Source organism: Aquarana catesbeiana, linkage group LG02 (genome assembly GCF_042186555.1).
Source record: "Aquarana catesbeiana isolate 2022-GZ linkage group LG02, ASM4218655v1, whole genome shotgun sequence".
Lineage (NCBI taxonomy): Eukaryota > Metazoa > Chordata > Amphibia > Anura > Ranidae > Aquarana > Aquarana catesbeiana.
In genome coordinates, this window is record NC_133325.1 from 56353772 (window position 1) to 56369328 (window position 15557).

Here is a 15557-nt window from a genome sequence, read left to right on the forward strand (position 1 = left end):
ATGTCTAGACAAGGGAGGCTTTTATGGGTATATACCAAGGTTTCTCAACTCCAGTCCTCAAGGCGCCCCAACAGGTCATGTTTTCAGGCCTGCCATTATTTTGCACAGGTGATTTGATCAGTTTCAGCCTTAGTAATTACCACAGCCGTTTCATCTGAGGGAAATCCTGAAAACATGACCTGTTGGGGTGCCTTGAGGACTGGAGTTGAGAAACACTGGTATATACAACGTAACATATATAAAGCACATTAAATCAACATAGAATTTCATGGGAATATTTTCATTTGTAAGAATGTTACCATGAATGGTCTGGTGACATCTTTATTGATAAAAAATGGTCAGGTGACCTATTTATTGATGTAGCACTACCCCCGTAGGAGTCGCTATTGTCCCAGGTGCTGCACAGCCAGTCGCATTGCATTTCCTTCATGCATCCCAACACAGAAAAACAATATTTGCTTGTTTTTTAAATGTTTTATTAGGTGATGATAACTTGGATAATGTAGGGTGTTATGGGATGCCCAACTTGAAATGTTCCTCCTCCTGCTTCCCTTGTGGCCACTGGTCCCAGCTCCACTTGCTTGCAGAAAATGCCAGCCCACCTGGCTACCACCAGCCACTCCTGTCTGATCTTCCTCCCAGTCCTCCTGACTGACTATCTGCCCCAGTCCTGCCCGATTGGCACACACACACACCATGGAGATTCCCCAGAGCAAGACTGAAGACTAAGCTCACTGCTGTCTTCAGTGAGCACTGCTACAGCCGACAGCCTCTCCCCTTGTGTTGTCCCTACTCAGTGCTGATCTCTACTAACTGTCTGTCTTTGCTCTGTCCCACTGCCTCTCCTGAAGGTTCTCCTCCAACTGCCTCCTATGGTGGGATCCTTCCAGACCAGCTATCCTGAGCCTCCAGCCCAAGGTAACCCCCCCCAGTATGGGAGTCCCTCAAGGGCCATCGACAGCTTCCACTCAACACTCCATCTTCTCCCCGACTCCCCCTGCTGGAATGACCCATGTCTATTTATGGGGGCTGCCTCAGTCCCATGACAGTCTACTGCTGGGGATTGGCTGAGGCTCCATAATTATTCATGGCAGCCTCTCCTAGACTCCGCCCATTAGTTCTAGAACATTCTCCAATGTCCCAGAAACAGGAGGAGGCACCAGAGAGCTGCTAGGATGAGTCATCCAGCCCTGACCTCTAGTAACCCTGACCCAATTTAGTGACTCAGGTTATTCCTGGTCGGAATATGCTTTTAGCTACTCTCACTTCTAGTAGCACACACTAGAGGGCGCAACATTGATATGAAAGGTCTGGTGACCTGTTTATTGACAAGAATAGCCTGGTGACGTATTTATTGATATGAAAGGTCTGGTGACATATTTATTGATATGAATGATGTAGTGACCATTTTATTGATATGAATGGTCTGGTTATACCTTTATTGATAAAAATGGTGTGGTGACATTTTTATTGATAATGAGAGTTCTGATGACATTTTTATTGATAATGAATGTTCTGATGATATCTTTATTGGTATGAACAGTGTGGTGACCAGTATAGTGTAATGAATGGTCTGGTGACCTGTGTATTGATATGATGGTCTGGTGACAATTTTATTGATGTGAATGATATACTGTAGTGACAATTGATTGATAGAAATGGCCAGGTGACAATTTCATTGATAAAAATTGTGTGGTGAGATGTTGTATTAATGATGAATGTTCTGATGACATATTTATTGATACGAATGGTGTGGTGACATTTTTATTGATATGAATGATCTGGTGACAATTGTATTGATATGAATGGTGTGGTGACCTCTTTATTGATATGAATTATTTGGTGACCTGTTTATTGATATGACTGGTCTGGTGACGTCTTTATTGATATGAATGGTCTAGTGACAATTTTTTTGATATGAATGGTCTGATGACATCTTTATTGTTATGAATGGTCTTGTGACAATTTTATTAAAATTATTGGTCTAGTGACCCTGTCATTAATACACATAGTGTGGTGACATCTTTATTTAGAGGAATGGTCTGGTGACCTGTATATTGATAGAAATGGTGTGGTGACATCTTTATCTGTATAAAATATTTTTATTGATATGAATAGTCTGGTGACAATTTTATTGATTTGAATGGTCTGGTGACATCTTTATTGATATGAATGATCTGGTGAAACTTTTATTGATATGAATGGTCTGGTGACATTTGTATTGATTTGAATGGTCTGATGACAATTGTATTTATATAAATGGTCTGTGACACTTGTATTTATATAAATGGTCTGGTGACACTTGTATTGATATGAATGGTCTGGTGACATTTGCATTGATATGAATGGTCTGGTGACGTTTGCATTGATATGAATGGTCTGGTGACGTTTGCATTGATATGAATAGTCTGGTGACGTTTGCATTGATATGAATGGTCTGGTGACACTTGTATTGATATTAATGGTCTGGTGACATTTGCATTGATATGAATGGTCTGGTGATGTTTGCATTGATATGAATGGTCTGGTGACGTTTGTATTGATATGAATGGTCTGGTGACGTTTGCATTGATATGAATGGTCTGGTGACATTTGCATTGATATGAATGGATGGGTGACATCTTTATCAGTATAAATGGTGTGGTGACATCTTTATTTATATAAATGGTCTGGTGACATCTTTATTTACATGAATGGTCTGGTGACACTTTTATTGATATGAATGGTCTGGTGACACTTTTATTGATATGAATGGTCTGGTGACACTTTTATTGATATGAATGGTCTGGTGACACTTTTATTGATATGAATGATCTGGTGACATCTTTATCAGTATAAATGGTGTGGTGACCTGTATATTGATAGGAATGGTGTGGTGACAGGTCCTCTCTAATACAAAGCACCACACTGCGTAGGACACCTCAGGTAAATCTCCAAACCCTCAGCACTGACTCCCTATCCCATCTCTCCCCCACAGAACGTATGAAAGAGAGACGGGCATGCGCGGCGTCACGTGCCCCGGCCGGCGGCGCACCGAAGTGACGTCACGGTGAGGCGGTGGAAGATGTCTGAGGCTTCCGGTCGCGCGGCGGGAAACGAAATGCCGGCCAAGAAGCAGAAGCTGAGCAGCGATGAGAACAGCAATCCGGAGCTGTCCGGGGATGAGAACGTGAGAGAGGCGGGGAGGGGGAGCCTGACATTACCCGGGGGCCTCTATTACTGAGGGGAGGCGGGCTGTGTGTGTGTGTTTTCTCAGCGCATCCTGAAGCACACACACAGCCCGGGGCCCTCAGTCCTCCTCCGCCTGCCTGGGGACTGCGAGTACCAGCATGGTCTGCAGAATGGGGGGGAGATCAGCAGACGGAGCTTAGCACTACTTTATTATTACACTATAGAGGGGAGGGGACCCCATCACTTATTACTGGGTCATGTCTGTAGTGTGGGGGAAGGGGGACCCCATCATTCCCTAATTATGTCTGTAGTACAGGGGTCTCATTACATGTATGTAATACTGGGGGGCCCTATAAGAGAGGGGGACCCATCACTCTCTAATTATTACTTATGTCTGTAGTACAGGGGGCACTGTTGGGGGAAGGGGGACCCCATCATTCCCTAATTATGTCTGTAGTACAGGGGTCTCATTACTGATGTATGTAATACTGGGGGGCCCTATAAGAGAGGGGGCCCCATCACTCCCTAATTACTGAGTTGTGTCTGTAATATAGGTATGGGGGGAGGGGGACCCCATCACTCCCTTATTATTACTGTTGTCTGTAGTACAGGGGTCCCTATTGGGGGAGGGGGACCCCATTATTCCCTAATTATGTCTGTAGTACAGGGGTCTCATTACTGATGTATGCAATACTGTGGGACCCTATAAGAGAGGGGGGGGGCCATCACTCCCTATTTACTGTTGTCTGTAGTACAGGGGGCCCTATAGGGGGAGGGGGACCCCATCACTCCCTAATTATTATTTAGTTGCGTCTGTAGCACAGGGGGCCTCATGGGGTGGGACTTCATCCCTACCCTATTACTGATTTCTGTAGTACAGGGGGGGCTCTATGGGGGAGGGGGACCCCATCACTCCCTAATTATTACTGAGTTGTCTGTAATACAGGTACCCCGTGGGGTGGGACCCCATCACTGCCTTATTACTACTGTCTGTGGTGCAGGGACCCCCCACCACTGTCTGTAATACCGCATGACAGAGGGTGACCCCATCACTACCTTACTACTGTGTGATATCTGTAGTACAGGGACCCCATTGGGGGAGGGTGACCCCATCACTATCTTATTAGGATGTCTGTAGTATGGGAGAGGGTGACCCCAGCACTTCCTTATTGTGTGATATCTGTAGTACAGGGACCCCATGGGGGTAGGGTGACCCCATCACTACCTTATTACTGTGTGATATCTGTAGTACAGGGACCCCATTGGGGGGAGGGTTGACCCCATCACTACCTTATTACTGTGTGATATCTGTAGTACAGGGACCCCATTGGGGGGAGGGTGACCCCATCACTACCTTATTACTGTGTGATATCTGTAGTACAGGGACCCCATTGGGGGAGGGTGATCCCATCACTATCTTATTAGGATGTCTGTAGTATTGGGGGGGGGGGAGGCATGGGAGAGGGTGACCCCAGCACTTCCTTATTGTGTGATGTCTGCAGTACAGGGACCCCATGGTGGGCGTTAACCCCTTATTACCGATTCCTGGGGGGGGGGGGGCCAAAGATGGAGGACCCCCATCACACCCTTATTACAATACAGGGCTCCCCATTACTCCCTTATGTCGGTAGTATAGGAGCCCTGTGAGGACGGTCACCTCATTATTACCTTATTTCAGTACGGGGCTCCATGGGGGGGGGCCGTATTATCCCTTATTACTGAGTGATGTCTGTGTATAGGGAAGGGGTGATCCTATCGTTCCCTGATTAGTGATGTCTGTAGTACAGGCACTTTGTGGAGGAGGTCCCCATCACTCCCTTATTACAATACAGGGCTCCCCATTAATCCCTCACTGATGTTTGCAGTATAGGGGCCCCATGATGACTATCACCCCATCACTACCTTATTACAGTACAGGGCTCTGGGGGGGGGGGGTTGTCTGTAGTTTAGGGACTTTATGTGGGAGGGGAACCCCATCACTCCATTATTACTACTGTGTTCCTTTTGTAGTACAGGGTCCTTATGGAGAGGGTGCTCCCATCATTCCCTTATTACTGCTGTCTTGTAAGGGGACCCCATGGAGGATTATGATCCCTATCACTCGTATATTACTGTGTGATATATGTAGTAAAGGGGACCCCATCACTTTCTTATTACTTTACTGGGCTCTATGGGGGGGGGGGCACAATTACTCTCTAGTATGGAGGGGGAGGGTGAGATCCAGTCATTCCCTTAATACTGATGTCTGTAGTACAGGGGCCGCATAGGAGGAGGATGACCCCCCATCTCTCCCTGATTACTGTATGTTGTACTGGGAGGCCCATGGAGGAGGGTGACCACCATCACTCAATTATTGTGTGATGTCTGTAGGAGAGGGGCCCCCCATCACTCCCCTATAATTGCTGAGTGATATCTTTAGTACATGGGGTCCCCATGGGATAGGGTGACCCCGGCCCTTCTCTGTTGCTGTGTGATTTTTGTCTGGGGGGGGGGGATCCTGGATCCAGCAAAGAATCAAGTTTGATTTGTGCTACCTGACAACCCCTCTTCCTTTTTCCAAGGGTGGAACATGCCATGTGCTGTTTAGTTGGCTGCTTGGGCACTAATCATTGGGGGTGTCGTGTTACTCTAGAACTTCCAGCTTGTTGATGAACTCCAGTGGCATTAGGCACATATAAAATGCAAAATATAAACCCTTTTTTGGTCCTGCTGACACTGTCAATGCAATAATGTGGCGATGCATGTGAATTGCATTAGCGCGGTGTTGTGCCACTCACTGAGTTGCACCTCCACGCTTCTTGTAACTGGCCAAAAAAAAAAGAAAAGGTACACAAATGCAAAACACAAAACCCTTTTTATGGAATGGTGGCGTTCCATTCTGGACCCCCCCCCCCCCGCTCCGACCAAGACAATTGGATCAAAGTATTGCTGTACTGTTTGTTACATAGTAAAGAATGCCATTAGTCTGCCGTATGACTTGTGACTTCCCTTATTCTGTACAACTTCAATTTTCATTACAATTTGTAATATAAAAATGTTTTATTTTGTAACACCCAAGAAGAATGTGGTTTCTTCCTAGTCATTGCATACTGTAGGTAAGATCGGAGGATGGAACAGATGACAGGCCCTGTTCTAATTATCTCCTTTACATAAACAAACTCCGACATATTTGCCCTCTGGCAGTGTGTTCCTTGTTTGGCACGGTTGATATGTTGTGGGCTTTTGTCCTTTTTTTTTTTTTTTTTTTTTTTTTTTTTTTTTGTAGTTTTACCTGCACTGCTCAACTCAATATCATGCAAATGTGAACTTTATATGCCTATTTACTTTAAAGTGGTTGTAAACCTCAGACCTGAAATATGAACAAAGCATATCCCTAGGGTTGCCACCTCATCCCTTTAGAACCAAACACGTATTAATCACACAGGTTCTGTGGCTTTTTAAGGTGGTAGTTAAACTCATTTGGTGCCTTATCTACATTAAATGAGCCTCAGAACCTGTGTAATTCATATGTGTTCGGGTTTAAAGGAATGAGGTGGCAACTCCCTACATATCCCTCTATAGTGCGCGCTTGTCTCAATTAAGAGCGCTAAGCCCCCCAATTCACACCGGTGTGGCTTTGAAATTGTGCGATTTTCACTGTCGATACCACTGTGACTTCAGTTAACAGAAATCAATGCAATTAGCAGTGGAATCGGGGGGGAAAAAAAGTACTCCAGGAACCTTTTTCAAAGTCGCTGCGGCTATTTGAATGGTGCCATTGCCAGCAATAAGGTGTGAGTTTGACAGTTCCAAATCGCATGACAAATTGCACCGGTGTGAACAGGGGCTAAAGCTGCGTACACACGACAGGACTTTGCGGCATCAAAGGTCCGACCGAACGAATCCGTCGGACAATTCGATCGTGTGTGGGCTTCATCGGACCTTTTCTGTCAAAAAAAATCTGACGGACCTTAGAAATAGAACATGTTTCAAATCTTTCCGATGGACTCAATGCCTATCGAAAAAAAAAAAAAAGTTCGTCTGTATGCTAGTCCGACAGACCAATAACGACGCAAGGGCAGCTATTGGCTATTGAACTTCCTTTTCTAGTCCGGTCGTACGTCATCACGTTGGAATCATTCGGACTTTGGTGTGATCGCTTGTAGGCAAGTCCGTTTCGTCGGAACTCTGTCGAAGTCTTACGGAGTTCAGTCCGATGAAAAGTCCGCTCGTGGGGGGGGGTTGGCGGGTTCCCCTTGCTCCAATCAGCTCTCAGAGCTTACTGAGCTCTGGAGAGTGTAACTTCATTTTTCTAGAGGTGCTTTGAATGGAAGTTTTGGTACCGAAGCTGAAACCAAAAATGACAATTACATATAATTGTGTTTTTTTTTTTGTTTTGTTTTTTTTTTATTCGACTTTTCAATTAAAATGAATTTTTGTCGGCCATTATCGGCACCTTTAGCGCAAGAAAAGCGCAAGAAAACTACATCCCTTAAAATTCTATGTATGTCTTCACACTGGCCCATTGGGCTTCCATTATGGTGTTAAAAGGCTTGCTGCATTTTTGGTCAGTAAAAAAACAAAACTGCAGCTCCCCGTTGAAATGCATTAAAAACACATCAAGAATGTACCCGTGTTACCTTGAAACCTATGAAAAACACACCATAAGCACAGTAAAATCGTGGCATAATGGCATGCGTTTTCGGTACCATTAAGCTTTAAAATTCAGCACTCTAAACGGCTGTATAGAGGTCCTGCAGATAAACAGGTGCAACTTATGTAGGAGGATTTGTTTTATCTCTGTGTCACCTGAGGCCAGTTACTTCGTATATGTAAGGGTTTACAACCACTTTAACCACTTCTCGCCTGGCCTATAGCAGAATGACAGCCGGGCAGTGGTTCTGTTATCCTGACTTATTTCAGGATAAAACGCCGGCGCGTGCCCAGCGCGGTGATCGGAGGTGTTGTGTGTCAGTCTGACACACCGCATCTCCGATTAAGGTAAGGAGCCTCTGATAGAGGCTCCTTACCACGTGATCAGCTATGACCAATCACAGCTGATCAGTGTGAACCAGGAAGTGCCGTTAAATGGCTTTTCTTGGTTTGCACTGACCAGGAGAGCCGGCTGCTCTCCCTGTAGGGGGGGGGGGGGTTATGCACTGATAATCAGCACATTGATGATCGGCGCAGCCCCCATGAGAGGTGCCCACCACAAGTGCAAATTTGTGCCCATCACTAACACATGTCAGTGCCATCTATTAGTGTCCATCAGTGCTGTATATCTGTGCCCATCAATTCTACTTATTAGTGAAAGAGAAAATGTAATTGTATAACAAAGGAAGAAAAACTATTTTTTTTATTCCGGTATTTTTAAAGTGGAGTTCCGCCGAATAATTTTTTTTTTTTTTTAAATTTAGTCAGCCGCTACAAATACTACAGCTGCTGACTTGGATATGGACCAAAATATGGACACTTGCCTGTCCAGGGCGCCCGTGATGACGGCACCCGAAGCCGATTTGTCTCTCGGGTGGAGGCGCCGCCATCTTCGGTAAGGGAATCGGGAAGTGAAGCCTTGCGGCTTCACAGCCTGGTTCCCTAATGTGCATGCGCGAGTTGTGCTGCGCAATCCCTCTGGTCTCTGCTGTTTTTTGGGACCTGTGTGTCTCCCAGAAGACAGCGGGGGGGGGGGGAGGGGCACGACGGAGGAAGCGGCGCCGGATATGGTATAGATATCTGCGTATACCGTGGCTATTTATGCACGGAAGTAGGAGCAAATACCTGGATTATACAGGTATCTGCCCCCCCTTCCCCCCTAAAAGGTGCCAAATGTGACACCAGAGTGGGGAGGATTCGGAAAAGCGGAAGTTCCATTTTTGGGTGGAACTCCGCTTTAAGTTTAGCAGAAAATAAAAACCGCAGAGGTGGTCAAATACCACCATAAGAAAGCTCTATTTGTGGGGGAAAAAAAAGAATGCTACAAATTTAATTTGGGTACAGTGTTGCATGACTGTGTAATTGTCATTCAAAGTGCGACAGCGCTGAAAATTGTAAAAAATTGTGTACTTAAGCGCTGATGTGAGCCAAAAATATTAAAAACGTAAATGATTAAAGCTGCAGCTATTTCAGAAGTGTACTGATATCACCATTATAGTGCTGGATTAATAAAGTAATGCGCTAAAATCAATCTTCCAATATTACATAAATTTATACACATTCCAATGGCATAAAAATAGGTGTAAAATATAAAATCGCAGCCGTGGAAATCCAATATGTGAACAATTAGTCACCACCACCAGTTAGTGGGTGTACTGCTCACCTAACCGTTAATTAGTTGATTGTCAAGAGAAAGGGAAAAAAAAAAAATAAAATTTTTCTTGATTGAAAGATCCCTGGAGTATTATTCAGATAGAAGCTCACATCTATAATCTATATATATTTAGTGGATAATTATATCATGACTTCTCCGAATACAGTGATTCTCAAAGAAAAATTAACCACTTCAGCCCCGGACCATTTGGCTGCCCAAAGACCGGAGCATTTTTTGCGATTCGGCACTGCATCACTTTAACTGACAATTGCGCGGTTGTGCGGCGTTGTACCCAAACAAAATTGACGTCTTTTTATTCCCCACAAATAGAGCTTTCTTTTGGTGGTATTTGATCACCTCTGTGGTTTTTATTTTTTGTGCTATAAACAAAAAAAAAAAGAGTAGCAATTTTGAAAAAAACGCAGTATTTTTTACTATAATAAATATCCCCCCCAAAAATATATATAGAAAAACCCAATTTTTTTCCTCAGTTTAGGCCGATATATATTCTTCTATGTATTTTTGGTAAAAAAAATATCGCAATAATGGTATATTGATTGGTTTTGCGCAAAATTTCTAGCGTCTACAAAATAGGGGATAGTTTTTTGGCATTTTTATTTATTTATTTTTTTATTTATCGGTACTGCGACATTATGGCGGACACATTGGACATTTTTGACACATTTTTGAGACCATTGTCATTTATACAGTGATTGGTGCGTTTAAAAATGCATTGATTACTGTGTAAATGACACTGACAGGGAAGGGGTTAACCACTAGGGGGCAGTGAATGGGGTGAAGTGTGTCCTAGGGAGTGATTCTAACTGTGAGGGGGCTGGGCTTGAACACACAGGAGTAGATCACTGTCCTGTCACTAGGCAGAACGGGAATGCTTTGTTTACATAAGCATCTCCCCATTCTTCCTCTCCGTGACATGATCATGGGCATCTGGCGGACATCGAGTCCGCGGGACCCGTGGTCACGGAGGCTGCGGCGGACGTGCGCGCCTCCTGCGGTGCGCTCGCGTCACCGCTTCTTAAAGGGGACGTACCTGTACGCCCTTTTGCCTGCCAGTGCCATTCTTGCGACGTACATCGGTGTGCGCTTTTCGGCAAGCGGTTAAGTCATCATCATTGCACAAGTTTGCTATGGGGTAGTAGAACAAGAGCTTTGGATAGCTACACTCACATTTAACTTGATAGTGTAAGGCTTATAGAGTGGTCAGGGCAGACAGCAGAATCCTTCTCCCTCCACATCCAACACATTCAAGTACCGTGGGTAGTTTTACTGGCTCCTCCCGACCGGTTTCATCACCTGTCACGTGATTTTTTTTTTTTTTCAAGGGTAGCCTACCGCACTGACCGCTCTATTAGCGTTACGCTATCAAGTTAAATGTGAGTGTAGCTATCCAAAGCTCTTGTTCTACCCTGTTTCCCCGAAAATAAGACCTAGCGTGATTGTCGGTGATGGCTGCAATATAAGCCCTACCCCCCAAATAAGCCCTAGTAAAAGTCCTTGTAGGTCTTATTTTCAGGGTAGGGCTTATTTGGGGGGTAGGGCTTATATTGCAGCCATACTATCCCATAGCAAGCTTGCGCAATGATGAAGTGGTTGATTTTTCTTTAAAAATCACTGTATTCGGAGAAGTCATTATCCACTATATATAAAGATTATCAGTCTCTGATGTGAGCTTCTATCCGGATAATACTCCGGGGATCTTTCTCTCAATCAAGATAGATGTGTGTGTTTTTGTTTTTTTTTTCTTTCTCTTGGCAATCAACTAATTAACGGTTAGGTGAGCAGTACACCCACTAACTGGTGGTGGTGACTAATTGTTCACATATTGGATTTTCACGGCTGCCATTTTATTTTTTTAGGCCGGGTTCACACCTAAGCGAATTAGATGCGGGTTTCCCCACACCCAAATTGCGTAGCAGGAGAATGTGACTGGCTCCCTATGGAGCCGCTTCACATATCACCGTTGCGGCTGCGGAGCGCACTGCACGGAAACGCTGTGCGTCTTTGGCTCCGTTTCAGCACCAAATTCAGGCATAGAATCGGCCCTGATTCGTCCCTGAAACGGGGAACAGGGACGCACAGCGCTCCTGTGTGGTCCGCAGCGGGTTACAGTGTGAAACCCGACTTTACGCTTATTGTTTTTATGCCATTGGAATGTGTATAAATTTATGTAATATTGGAAGGTTGGTTTGAAAGCTGAAAATTGTCCTGGGCAGGAAGGGGGTAAAAGTGTCTGGTACTGAAGTGGTTAAAGAGGGAGTCCACCTAAACTGCCTAAAAAAAAAAAAAAAAAAAAAAAATTAAAAGCCAGCAGCTACAAATACTGACTTTTAATAAATGGCCACTTACCTGTCCCAGAGTCCAGCGATGTCGGCAGCTGCCGCCGCCATCCTAGGTGAGGGAATCAGGAAGTGAAGCGTTGCGGCTTCACTTCCCGGTTCCCTACTGCACATGCGCGAGTCACGCTGCGGATAGTAACTGGTCCCCGCTATCTCCTGGGAGCTGTGTGTTTCCCAGGAGACAGCGCAGAGGGACAGGAAGAGGCATAGACTCCCATGGGAGTCTATGCCGGAAGTGGGTGCAAATACCTGTCTTAGACAGGTATCTGCACCCCCCTGAAAGGTGCCAAATGTGACATCGGAGGGGGGGGAGGGTTCCGAAAAGCGGAAGTTCCATTTTTGTGTGGAACTCTGCTTTAAGCTGGCCATGTGTGGATTGAAATTATGTAGTGAGGCTGTTTAGGTGGAAGTCTGAGCCAGACCGTCATACTTGCAATCTAAATGCGCAGTCTATAGAGCTACCAAAACAGCTCCAGCTGTGGATAGGTGTTGACGGGTGGCAATGACTAAACGGTTCCGTATCTTTCACACTGTGGATGATTTCATATAGGATCATATCGCTTGTAATGCTTGTGTCCAAATGTTCATTGAGAGATCTAGGTTGAAGCAGCACTTGGAGTGGGTATTTTGACATCCAATACTCATCTTTCTGCTTACTTTGGAAGCTTTTAGATTGGAGTGTCCCTACTAAGGATGAGCTCCGGTGTGTTCGCACACCCCCACGTGCAGAGCCCGCCAGGAAGTGGGCGCTGCGCTAATCACAGGCAGTGATCAGGAAATGTCTCGCTGTCTGTGATTGGCGCAGTGCCCACTTCCTGGCGGGCTCTGCACGTTGGCTGTGCGAACACGCCGGAGCTCATCCTTAGTCCCTACATTTGATCTGATGAGATTTTTAGTGTATGCATAGTTGCTAGACCAAATTAATAATTTTTTTTTTATTGGCAGGTTCAGAGGACTGTAGTAAGTTAAAGCTGCAGAAACGCACTGACTGGGTTTTTCACTTTCTGGCTGAAAATGGGAATCCCCCATTTTTTTTTTTTTTTTCTGTGAAAAAGTAGACATGATCTTTAATTTGCCTGTCCGGAAACCACACAACGGTTAAGAGTTGGTGAATGTGTGAGGTGCTTTCCAGTCATGTAGGGCAAAAAAAAAATTTAAACTTCAAATCGCAGGAATAAAAATGTATTCTTGTCTGACCTCATTTCATCCCACCATTGTCTTCAGATGTGAATCAGCACCAGAGATATGTAGGTTGGGCCTTTTGTACATTGGAGTCGGTGTGGTGTGAATGTCAGAAACATTTTACAAGAAGAAAACTTTGCAGTAAGGTGTTACTAATCAACCCACATACTGTATATTCGTGTAAAACCAAAACTTTATTTTTAATTGGTTGTAAATCCTTATACCCAGTGAAGGACTATCCTCAGGTGATGCACATAGGATAAAACAAATCCTCCTACATAAGTTGTACCTGTCTATCTGCAGTCTTCTCTTCATCCAAAGTGCTGAATTTTATAAGCTTGTCTGAAAGTTCACAAAAAAGGGGGCAGAGAGCTGAAGTTACACATTGCAGAGCTCAGTGTGGAAATCTTATAGTTGATTGGAGGAAAAGCACATCCCCCCCCCCCCTGGCCACAGGAACAGAGCTGTGGTTGCCAATCAGCTGGAGGTCCCTCCCCTGTCACCATTTTTCTCTTGGTGTCAGGAAAAAGTTGTCAGAGGTGATTCATACAGATAGAAGAGGAAGGATGCAGCAGAAATGACACTTGGTGCTCTTAACTCAGACAAGTACACACTATAGTGGGATATGCTTGGTTCATATTTCATGTCTGAGATTTGCAACCACTTTAAGTTAATATAGGAAATACGTTAAGACCCGTCAGAAGGTTTATTCCTCTTAGACCCCTTTCACACTGGGGCGCTTTGCAGGCGATACAGCCCTAAAAATAGCTCCTGCAAAGCGCCCTGAAAGAGCCGCTCCTGTCTCTTCAGTGTGAAAGCCCGAGGGCTTTCACACTGGAGCGGTGCGCTGGCAGGACGGTAAAAAAAGTCCTGCTAGCAGCATCTTTGGAGCGGTGTGTATACCTCTCCTCCACCGCTCCCGCCCATTGTAATCAATGGGGCAGCGCGGCTATACCATCTGCAAAGTGCTGCTACAGCAGCGCTTTGCGGGTGTTTTAACCCTTTTTTTGGCTGCTAGCGGGGGTTAAAAGCGCCCCGCTAGCGGCCGAATACCCCCACAAATAAGACGGTAAAGCACCGCTAAAAATAGCGTCGCTTTACCGGCGCCCCATTGTGAATGGGGCCTTAGATGTTTGTCCTCACAACAGGGAACTCCTGTTCTGTCAATTCTATCATTTTGTAAACTTCCATTCACTTTTTTTTTGTACTGAAGACAGCGGGCTGACCCATTGATAACATCCATTTTGTAGTTTTTTTATTTTTGTGAGAGATTGCAGGTGAATTATGAGAGCTCCCTGAAGACACTGGTGATGTAGCCTTCCCAGGAGGCAGCTGGGGAAACCTGGCTACCTCACCAGTGCCTCAGGGGAGGTGGAAGTGGAGATTTGAAAAAAAAAAAGAATAGTAAAAAGCTCCAGGGTATTCATAACCTCTCTAAACCCAGGTAAACACAACCCAGCGGGTTGCAACAAAAAAAACTGACAGCTTCGGCCAGAGCCGCTGCACTAACCATGCAAGGTGAGTCCATCGATCTCCCCCCGCTTAGCTGTTGTGTTATGGCAGGGGGACCCCCCCCCCACTAGAACACTCTCCGACCAGCGCTCTCTGCCATTGGCTGAGAGGGAGTTGGTTGGCTGCTGGTTTTCCAGCGCGTTCGTCCGACACACACAGGCAGAATGTCGGCTGTTTATTTTTTTGCACCTGCAAATGTCTCCTGACGTTCGGACAATTTGTACGGGCATAAAAAAAAAAAATATCCAAATGCCTATTTTATCTTCCAGGCGGTTATGGTCACATGATCCTTTTCTCTTTATTTCCTGGGACCCTTCTTCAGGTGTCGTCATCCCTGCCTGTGCAAGCCTCCTATTGGTGGAGCTGACACTTTCAGTGGCCGCATCCTCTATCATAGGCCCCAGAGGCCGGAGAACTCGGGGGCAGTAAGGGGGACGACTTGCCATACACTGTGCGACTTTTGGCTGGTTCTTGAGGAACCCGACAAAATTCCCTGTAGGTGGCTCTATTGGCTTCCTCTTGCCTGATATCCTTTAATTCAGAAAGGAGCCGAGCAAAAAATTGTCTGCAGGACAGCAGGTGCAACAATAATTTGACAGCCACTGCCAGCAGCTGTCAGAATAGGGAAGTCCAGCGGCAGAAGGGATTTGTCCATCCACGCTGTTTGGTATACAAAAAAATATCTGTGTATGGCTAGCTTTAGCTTTGAAATAACTTGTGCTACATTATAAGCCTTACGGTCAAGCACCATGAAGTGTGAAACTCAGCGAGGCGTATCGCCTTTTGTGTTTTTACCTGAATAAACCTTCCAGTTGCTGTAATTTTATATGAACCATCTCTTTATCTTTCAGTGTTCTGGAAAGGTTGAGGCCCTTCAAAACTGTATTGTGTTAGTCAGTGTGACAGGTTTCAATTGAAGAGGAGCTACAAAGGAAGCAGACACTGCATGTGTTCATGGGCATGTACAATTTCCAGGGTTCTTACAAAGTTTGTATAACCAATTCAATACCGGGCACTTTTACCCCCTTCCTGCCCATGCCAATCTAAAG

The 15557-nt window shown here is 45.2% G+C and overlaps 1 protein-coding gene across 1 annotated transcript in view; it reads left to right on the forward strand.

Moving 5' to 3' along the window:
* The first annotated feature begins 3003 nt into the window (after positions 1 to 3003).
* Positions 3004 to 15557, forward strand: part of EED (embryonic ectoderm development) — a 48361-nt gene continuing 35807 nt past the window's right edge. Inside the window, exon 1 of the mRNA XM_073612945.1 lies at positions 3004 to 3169. Coding sequence (XP_073469046.1) covers positions 3065 to 3169 — 105 coding nt within the window. The 5' untranslated portion in view covers positions 3004 to 3064. The remainder of the gene's footprint in view (positions 3170 to 15557) is intronic.